The 10511-nt window shown below is 42.1% G+C and overlaps 1 protein-coding gene across 3 annotated transcripts in view; it reads left to right on the top strand.

The window, feature by feature from the left end:
* The first annotated feature begins 1178 nt into the window (after positions 1 to 1178).
* ANK3 (ankyrin 3) overlaps positions 1179 to 10511 on the top strand; it is a 350276-nt gene continuing 340943 nt past the window's right edge. For all 3 annotated transcript variants that reach the window (XM_086899768.1, XM_086899761.1, XM_086899756.1), the window contains exon 1: positions 1179 to 1373. In XM_086899768.1, the coding sequence (XP_086755894.1) occupies positions 1320 to 1373 (54 nt within the window). In that variant the 5' untranslated portion in view covers positions 1179 to 1319. The remainder of the gene's footprint in view (positions 1374 to 10511) is intronic.

Here is a 10511-nt window from a genome sequence, read left to right as displayed (position 1 = left end):
CTTTTTCCCCCATCTCCTCTGGCTCCTAGTTCTCCAAATGGGCTGAGGAAGTGAGCCATATCCAAAACAAGAGGGGTAAAAATATTCTAGAGAATTACCTTCTCCGTGTGAGACACAGCCAAGGTCTTTGGTTAAATATTTTTATTTGGCTCTGTATACAAAGAAAAAAGTTTACAGGAGAGAGGGAGTGACAAGCAATTAGTTACACAGTATCTGAAGATGTATAAACACCTACAGTTTATGCAGCTGGGTGTTTCGTAAATTTCACCTGCGAGCTAAGGCCCACGATAGGACAACTAATTGGATTAAGCTTTTATCACCAATATTTCTAGGTAAATTAGTGCTTAATAGCATTTGTTGTGTTTCACCAATACAAATGGGCTCCAATTAGAAAAAGGGGTTGATGCACCACGACAGCCTTGTGAGAAGTAATGATAGGATAAAGTAATTTAAGTTAAAACTAAAGTAATCTTAATTGCTTTTACAATTTTGTGCTGTGATAAAATACGTTTTAATGAGACTGATTAAAACATTTTTTAAACTGAGAAAAAGCACAAGCAGAACTAACTTTTGGTTCGATCACCGTGGAGTCTCACCTGTGAGGTTTGCACAGCTCTCATCTTGGGCTGGGGGAGGGAGGAAAATCGGGGCTGATGCTCCCAGGCTCAAGCGCTTTCTGAGGGAGTATCAGCTAATGATTAATGATTAATGATAATGGGAGGGTATCCACAGCTCCCGATGGCCATTCTCCCGCCGCTGCTCATGTGCGAGCGGTTTTGCATTTGCATTACAGTGAATACTCTCCACCTGCAGCACTCCTGATGAAAAACCAGCGAGAACTGCGGTACGGAGTTCATCAGGGCCCAGCGCGAGGATTTGGCTGGCTTTGCAGCTTTGTTTAACAAACTTCAGCTGAGCTTTTCCCCGTGCATCCTGTGGGCGCTCCGCGGGCAGAGCAGAGCCAGACTTCTCCAGGTGAGCAGCTGTGCAGGTGCGGGCGGCTGAAGGGGCTCCCTGGCCCTCCGGAGCTCCCTGGCAGCGGCCGCTCTCTCAGTTTTCCAGCGGGGCGGACTTTGGGGAGCTGCCCCCGCCTTGTGGCACCTCCGGCGCGGCCGGCCCGAGGCACAGGGCGTGGCGGGGCGGCGGTCCCGGAGCCAGCGCGCCCGCCCCCCGTGCCCTGCCTGCCGCGGCTGGAGAGCGCGGCGGGCCTGGCCTCACCTGCGGGGGCGGCGGCGGCGGCGCGGGCAGCACGGCCCGGCACTGGGGTGAGCCCGGGACGGCTGGGCGAAGTGAGGAGCACAGCCTGGGAGTGCTGCAACATGGCCTCCTCCTCCTTCCCCTCGCGTCCCGCGGCACGGGGCGGTAGGGACCAGGTGAGCGCACAGCCCTCGGGCGGGGATCGGTGGCTCTTTCTGCCTTTCCTTCTTTTCCCTCCCTGCTTCTCCTCCTCCCCTCTTTCGTCTGCGCTCCGGGGCAGCGCGGGGTGAGCGCCCGTCAGCTGCGAGCGGCGGGTCCAGCGGACGGGGAGCGGGCGGTGTCCTCGCCCGCCCAGGTGCGAGGCTGCAGCTGGGAGCGCCTTTCCCGGCCCCGTCGTGAGGGCCCGCGGCTCTGCCTCTGCCGGGGCAGGCGATGGCCAAACGTCTCCCAAAGCAACCGGCGTTAATGCCCCGCTCTGTTGGGAAAGTGGCTCTTTGGGGCGCAGGTATGTTGCGTATCTGCCTTACTTGTGTTTCACGCCTCTGTCATGAGGCAGCGATGTTCTTGTGGGACGGAGGCTGAAAATCTACCCAGGTAAGGGCTGGAGACTCCCACATCGCTAGCTGGCCTCGTACCCGCCTGCCGTCCCCGGTGTGTGGGTCGCTGTAGGGGCTGGGGAGGGCTGGCTCTCACCCCAGCACCTGGGGGCTGCGTGGGGATCTTCACGTCGAGGCACCTTTAGCGTTGCTGCAGGGCAGGTGACGAGAAGATGCTGTTGAATACTTCATTTCACCGTGGCACAAGCGGCCACAGGAATTGTTTTCCTCCCTGGCCTTCCCTCCTCCGCGGTGGTTAGACCGAGGCCCCGGGGTCAGGAGCTTTGCTGCTGTGGTTTGTCTCCTCCAGGTACTCGATGTGATCACTCTCTGTTTATTGCTCTCACAAATCCTGTCTTGTGTTGTGAGTGGACTGGTCCCTACTGAACACAAGTGGCATAATCCATTTTAACTGTGAAGATTCATGTTTTCAGGGTAAAGAGAGAGCACATTTTGACTTATTACTGGCAAAATGACACTTCTTCCACTAGAAGTAAGTTTGCTGAAAGGGGATTGGGAAAGCATGATAACTGAATTATCTCTCTCTCTCCTCCCCCCCGGCCCGCTTTTCTTTTTTCTCTTTTTTTTTTTTTTTTTGGCTATATGCCCAGAACTCCTGAAAATGAAAGTGAAAACTTTCAAGATTAAAGCTATAATTAATCAAGGATGAATAAGCTTTATTCTTTTTTGGGCTGTTGTTTTGGGCTTTTTTCTTTTTTTTTTTAATTTTTTTCCCCTGAAGTTGGTATCTTTTGAATTATTAAACTTTCCTGCTTTTAACACTGCTTTTGCTACTACTTGAAACACTTAACTGGACACAGAAGATGGAATATTATCTGTTTTACTGTAGATTGTTATGGTTTCTCATGTTTTTCTCTCAAATCTGTGTGGTGTTTGTGCTTTGAAATGGAATGTAAATTAACACCCCAGGAGGACTGATCAGCTACAAATAAGTCACTGCTTTGGCAGTCAGGCCCTCTAAGTTCTGGTCAGGCAAGATATTGTTCCCTCTGCCCAGCACCTCTTCTTTTTGTGAGTCCTGTGTTTTGAAGGAGAATTCCCTGAACAAGAAGACAGCGCTTCTTACTGTGGTGTCAGAGCTCCAGGCATTTTTGCCTCTCTTTCAACAGTTGTCTCAAGGATAAAGGGAGAAATGTGACCTTGTGTGTTCACAAAGTGGGTAGCTTAAAAATATTTTCTCTGAAAGGTCTGTAACCTAGGCTGGGCTGAAGTGTTGAGTTCTTAAAGGAGGTGACTCCTTTAAGTGTTCTCAGTCTCCAAACTGTGTGTGTTAAAATCCTGGGCTTGGAGTAACTTCAGGTAAGTAGAGACTCAGCTTTGTTCTCTGATCCTTCAGTTCATCAAGGGCAGCATATTTCCCATTGGTCTGAGAAGACTGTTAGATCAGGCTCTAAACTTTCAGGATGTCTTCTGTGTAGCAGGTATGTAAGATGCTCAGATCTTGAGACACTGTTAAAGCTTTGTGTTGGAAATGGGGACATGCTTTACCACAGTTAGTGTTTGTTAGCGAGTTCCTTACAAAAATATTTCTGCCACCATTAATCTCATTTCTGTGGGAATTTACTAATGCTTATTGCGTAATTTTTTTCCCAAATGATACTGCACTATCATATGCTATTACTCTGTTGATGCCTGCCAGAGGATGAGGTTGAGGATTTCCATTATTGAAAAAACTATCACCTCTCCCATCTTTTCCAGATCCCAGTTTATTGCTTATGTTCTTTCTGGAGATAATGAGATCTGTTTGTTATAATGCGCTGATTTGCAAAATCACGTGAATAATTGTGTCTGGCTAAATATTTTCCTTTTTTTTTTTTAAAGAAAACCAAAAAAGCTAGTTACATTTTTCCTAAGACAGTTTCCAGGCTTTTCAGAGCCAAAGCTGTTAATGGCATAAGAAAATAAAATAATTTATTAATCAAGGTTGTTTATAGTCCTGCAGTACTTTGCTGTTGATGATTTGGATGGCTTTTTGGTCTTTATTTCACTTCAATGTTTTCTAAAATGTTTTGTTCAGAAGCTTGTTTTTTTAAAACGTGACAGGAAGACTAGAATGTAGTTTCTTGGTTTAGTTCCTTTGTTTTGACAGCTCTTGGCCTCAACATTGTGAGTACTATTAAAGTCAATGCCTAGAAGTTAATTATGCTTGTAAGTCACCTACAGTGTTGTGTTTTGTTCCAAAGTGTTTCTATTTGATATATTTAAGGTACTGAAAATTTGGGGATTGTCTACAGCTTGCAGGAGATCTTTGAACTTTAGAAATTAAAACTTGTATGTTTTTTGCCACTTAGCTTAAAACTGGGGTGTTTCTGGGAAGAGAGGAGACAAAGGTCAAGTTGTGCAGGGCAAGGCAAAAAAACAAATGCAGTTCAAATGTGACAGCCATGTTGTTATCACATAAATAATAGTGACAAAAAGAAACAATTTACAGCTAAAGTGGAAAGCTTATTTCACAGAGTAAGCTCTCGAGTGTGATCTGGACTTGCAGTCTCACAATCATAGCTGTTCTGAAAAACAATAATACATGCAAATGTTATCCAGTGATTGAAAATTCTGGGGGAAATGGCAGTTTGCAGTTAAAAAAAAAAACAACCTAAACAACTCTCCCAAAGCCCTCCCTGTGTAGCATACAGATCAGACCACATGAGCCTCAGTTCTAGACAATTGTTCAGGACAGGAAAATTCCTGTCTCTGCTGTTAACTCTGGTTTTATCCTACATTTTTATAAGCTTTTTTTTTTCCCTCCACTCCAAACTCTTGGAATTCTGTTCTTAGATACTGTTTCTCAAAATTCAGTGCTCTTGACACCATGTAACAACTATTGACATACTAATCCAGTCAGTGATAACCTATTAAAAGTTATTTTTGCTACTCTCTGTTGTCTGGAGCGTGAATATTTCTCTTATACATTAGGTTTTGTGATAAGCTGTTGACAATGGTACTTGTGCTTCTGCTGGCATGGCTCTTGCAATGGCAAAATAATGCCTGGCATGTTTCATTAATTCTGAAAAAGCATGGTTTTGCAATCTTTAATAAGGCAAAGTTTCATTAGCTTCTTGTGGCAGTTTGAAAATGACTTGGCCGAAGAAAGACTTTTTTTTTTTTTAACAGCTGGTGGCATTTGTTAGCTTTTTCCAGTGGCATGGAGTGATGTAGAATCAGAGGCATGAGGGTAATATTTTATATCTCAGTGGGTTTTGTGCTTGACTTCTGATATGTATTGTTAAATAGTTATTTATGATGCTGACATGCCTGAGAAGGAGAGTTTTGAAGCTTGAATTTTCCAAAATGAATGCTTCAAAATAGTTAATTTTTTTTTCCTTTAATTTGATAAAGAGTATAGATCCTGTTCCTTTCTTCTCTGAAGAATTTTTGGAATTGGTCAAAAATGGGAAGGAAATGTTCCTTTTTTTTTTTTTTAAATCTAGGGAGGAGGGTGAAAAGTAGTAGGAACTGTAAACTCTCATATTGAGTAGTTACTAAGTGCCAGAACTTTGATACTCTTTTGATGAGTTGCATGTGCTGCCTGCAGGTTGGTTCTGGTCACTTTTGCTCTCTCAGCTGTTGAATTACATCAGCATGCACATAAAAATAGAGAAAATAATAGTTGCTTGCACTGCATGTTTCTGCTGCCCTTGCAATGGGGATGCAGTGACAGGCTCTGTAACTCTGAGGAGGATGAAGGGGACAGCAGAGAAAACTGACACAAGCAGAGTGAGGTTTTTCAGAATTTCACAATCACACTAATAAATACTTTATTGAAGCAGTCATTGCCTCATTGTTCATGTGATGGTTGTGTACTCCGAGAGTCTTGCCCAGTTTTAGTAGCCTCTTGAACCTACCTTATTTAGTCTTGGAGCAGTGGCTATTCTTTCTTCTCTACTCCACTGAGATATCCCACAAAAACAAATCTGTCAGCTACTTGATTATATTGTAACTTCGTAGCTTAAATGCATTTAAAGCTTCAGTTCCCACTCTCTCTTTGGAGAGGAAAGGGTACCATACTTCAATCACTTTTTAAAATTCAGAGAATTGTTCTTTTCCAAGGACATACTGAGATTGGTGCCCTTCAGAGGAGAAATTCTCAAACTTTCCATATAATATCTAGTGCATGCATTGTGACTTTATCAGCAGGTGTTATTGATCCTATCTGATCATGACTTGGAAAAAGCTCTGGGCTAATAAAAGGACTCCTGCATAGCAAAACCATGAATATTTCCTTTTGCCCTACATGCTACTGCTATAGCAAGGCCTGGCTGAGCTTCTGCACTGACCTGTACATTAAACAGGCTGTGATGACAGCTCCTTTTAACAGGAGAATCTGAAGTAACATTCTGCAATGACAGAGGAATTGATGGCATATGAATGTTGTAGGAGAGCTGCTTTTTTACCAGAGTCTTCATGGTGACTGGATTTTTAGGTTTTAAAACCTCTATGATATTTTCTATCCATTTTGGAAAATACTTTTAAAGGAGTTTTAACAGAGGTATTTTTCAGATGACATGCACAGAACAGGTGTAAGTTAGTTTTGTGATCTTCGCATATTGTTGTTACTAGTACCATATTTTAAGTATGTGTGCCGTTTAAAGAAAGGAATATGGAATTTCTAGCTTCCATGACAATTAGTTTGCTCTATTAAAAAGCAGAAATCAACACGATTGAGTGACCACATCCTGACCTAATAATCAGCAGAAGTTCCTCTGTTTTATTTTTGTAGGGTCAGAATTTCTGCCTGTTCCTGTATTGAGGGTGCTGATGATGTAGTTTGTGAAGAATTCCTTAGTGCTAGGAAGATGTTTGAGCAGCTGTCTTTGTTTTTCTTCTGAATTAAAAAATTTAGAAGTCTGAAGCCATCTGTGGTGGGAAACCTCCATTTTCATAGAAATGTTATGCAAACAGCTCTAACTTGGTTTTGACCCAGTTTACTAATCTCTAGATTTTTGTTGATTGTGTCTCACTCTTAGAAGATTATCTGCTTTTCTGTTTCTTGCCCTCATTTTTTTTGGCAGGGTGAGAGTTTGAGTGTGCATAGGGATGATTTTATTTTAGATCTCCTTTCCATCCTGTAATTTCTGGCTTGTTTCTATCCATTTAATAGTTTAGTGCTGCCTTGGCCAACGTAGTGGTTGCAGATTCAGTTTCCTCAGAACACCTGTTCAGCTTTAGGTCAAAGAAAATTCATCTTGAGGTTGCTGAACTTAGCTGAGCAAAGAACTCATCACACCACAGAAAGGATCTGACAATGCTGAAAAATGAGCATTACTTTTTAGCCTTTTCTCACTAAGATAATCTGATCTATATGTGAACCCACAGGTGATTTTAAAAGCATAAAAGTCAGGCTCCTGGCTAGTGCAGGTGTTCCTTGTTGAGGTGAGTTAATTTGAGCCATTAGAATCTTCCTTGTTTCTTTACAACTTTCTTCTTCTTTGGGAGCTTTCTGTTTCTATTATGGAGAAATCCCAAAAGCTGATTCCTTCTGCACTGCAGGACTGACCCTTTTATGGAGATGTTTTAGGGATTGATGTGTAATATTGGATGAGGAGGTAAAGAATGATTCATGTGTGTGGTGAGGGGAGAGTGTGCAAGGTTGAGTGATGCCAGTGTGCTCTTTAAACGGTATCTTTGTGGAATAATAAAACACAAAGCTGAACAGAAAGGGTGAGTCAGCTGGTCTCCTGTTCTGACAATCCGTACTGCACTCAGGGAGAGCAAAAAGGCATCTAATTATAGGTGTAAGTATTCTATAATATTAAAAAGTAACGTACTAGTTATCATGTGATGGGTGTTAAGGGAGAGGTTTTATTAACTTGGTCAAACAAGGATTAGTACTGACTATCATAATCTCTCAAGGGAATACTAGAGGAATGAATAAATTTGTTAACTTTCTCAAAACTTAAAAATTCATCATTACTTACCCTCCAGTGATCACAGTGCTGTTCTGTAAAGGCAAACAGTGCATTGATGCTCTTAAAAATAAAGAGGGGGACTCTTTATAGTGTTTTATCTTTTATACAAACAGATAAATTACATTGTGTTGTATTTTGGTGGGTTTGGTTTTTGTAGATATCTTAGGCCACTTCTCCAAGTCAAGATCAGCAGAGATTAGTGTTCAGGCATAGTAATTGTGTTATTACCCCGTATCTCTACTCATATGACTGCATTGTGCAACATCGCAGGTACATAAACTGGTACATGTATCACCCAGAGCTGTAGAGCAAGTTGTCTTTAAAGTGTGGTAAGATAAAGGAAGACAAAAATGGAAGATGTTCCTAATAGCCTCTTACAACACTTAACAGAACGTTACATACACCTAGGCTTGCTCTCTTGAAGCTGCTGGAAATTTTAGGCATAACAGCCACAGAAAGATTGTGTTCAAACTTAACTGGGCTTTAAATTAGTGAAATGACTTGTGTCACAGACATGACCCCATTGTGCAAGTGAATTATCTATAAGTGTGATTCAGTGTTTTAAATCTCCAATAACAGAACTAATTTCCTTTCATATTCCTCTCTCTAACTGGATTCTGCTTGGTCTTGTTCAAAGAATACTGCAAAGAGAACAGATATGCATTTGTCTGAGGGCAAATAATTTCACTGGTCATGACTTTGCAAAAGCATGAGACAGCCTTACTCTGTGATAGGAGCCTTTGGTGAGAATTAGTTATAGTAAAGAAAAAGGCCAGAGCCTCCTAAATGGCATCTACTTAATAAACATTTGCCATGTAAAACAGCAGTAACTGGTGCAGAGGCTCAGCTTTTACAGTTAGGATTATATACAGCTCACAAGGCTGATCTTCATCTGAGGCTTGCTTTGTCTTAGATTTTGTGCTTATGTCCTCAGCTGGGAGCTCAACCTGTACCTTCAACATCCCATTCAGGTGCATTAGTTCCAAATACTCTTGACACAGCAGAGAACTTTCTCTTCCATGTTGTTTGTTTAGTTGGTTTGTTTGGGATTTTACCCCCTCTCTCCCTTGGTGCATCAAATCTCCTGTGGAGCTCTGCTGATCCTTGCAATCCTCTGCTAAAAAAAAAACACAACTGTTTATTTTTCTCTATCCCTCTGTTATCACTCCATGAAGATTTTAATTCAGTAAGGTACTCTTGCTCTTGGAGTTTTTGCTTTATCTGTTAATTGATACAGACTAAACTTTGCAGCCTGTAGTCATTTTGGTAGGTAGATCATGGCGCATTTCTGAGAAGTGTTTTCTTGCTGTGGTTGGGGAGAGAGGGGCTGTAGGACTGTTGTGGCAGGGAGCAGTGGGGGAGCAGGGCAGGTGCTTTGCTACCTGGTTTCACTGCTGCAGAAAGTGTTATGTCAATAGGCTGAGCCTTGCCTCTGATTTCTGTGATGTAATGTTTCATAAAAAAGCACTGTGGTGTTGGAAACCCAGGTGTCAGAGGCAGTAAGCCAAACAAAATCAGAAACAATGGGACGAGCCTAAGAGTGATATAGTTTTCCAGCAGTCCTCCTGCAGGAGCTAATCCTGCATCTAAGGAAATTCACTGGAAAGAATATCTTTCTGGAAGGGAATGAAAAATTGTGACATGTTCACCTGCACCTGGTTTAGTGGCTGGAATAGTCTGGGACTAGCAATAAGAAGGTCAATAAGTCCCAAATGAAGCTGTTTTTATCAAGTCTCACGGATAATAGCAATCTTTCAATATAAAGATAAGGTATACAGTCTGCTGTTCTAATTGAAACATAAATCAAGCAGGTCCAAGAAAAAAAATAAAGAGAAGAATGCAGATGCATCAGTCTGTGTCAGCTCAGCATACCTTCCTGTGGGTGGCCTGTATTTCTTTTCATGGGCTCCATCCCTGCAAAGCTGCTTTGTGATCTCAATCTGATGTGGGTCAAAAGGGGAAGATTGTTAACATTCCTCCTGCCCCTCTCCATCACCATCAGCAGCTCTCAGTCCTTTGGGCTTGTGTGGGAGAGAACTGGAATTCTGTGCTGCTTGTAACTACTCTTCCAAATTTTTCTCTGTCTCTTATCTGGGCAATAACCCGGCTCCCAGTTTTGGATTATTATTATGAATTGTGATTCCTTTAGTAATTGCATTGCTGGCATACTAGTATTTTCATATTATATTTGCATTCATGTGCCTATCAGGCAAACAACTTTTGTCCAAAAAATCATAATTCTAGGTAGTGTTCTCTGTTACTGCCCTCTAAGAGCTGTCTTGTCCCTGGTTGGCACCTTGAATGCTATTGTTTATGTGGCTCTTTCTCCCCACTTTAATAATGGTACTGTATTTGCTTTGATACTAGTACAGTGAATTTTGGTTTTACAGGTTAGAAACAACTGTATTTTTTGGCTGAATTTAAACTGCTCTCCAAGTGATGTGTACTTGTTCTGGAAATGAATTCTCCTGGATTGTTATAAGGAGTTTTGAATGGCTTGTTACAGTGATACAAGTAGTTAACAACATGGCTCTCAAGCGATTAAGGGCTTTTCATTTTGTGTTGCATTTGTTCTAACCATCATAACTAATGGAGTGCACGTCTCTTCCTCTTGTCTTTAATGTGTCCTTCTTCCTAAAGAACTTGTCAAAGAATGTGGTGTTGTCAAACAATGTTCCCTTGATCAAACTCTGGAGCAAAGGAAAATACAATACTCAGTGATCTATAGCTTGAAAAGAGAATGCACCCAGATCATTAACCTCACACTGAGCTCAGATATATTCCCTGCTGG

This window comes from Cyanistes caeruleus, chromosome 8 (genome assembly GCF_971803275.1).
Source record: "Cyanistes caeruleus chromosome 8, bCyaCae1.hap1.1, whole genome shotgun sequence".
Lineage (NCBI taxonomy): Eukaryota > Metazoa > Chordata > Aves > Passeriformes > Paridae > Cyanistes > Cyanistes caeruleus.
Note: the sequence above shows the minus strand (reverse complement) of the source record. Positions and strands in the feature narration are given on the sequence as shown.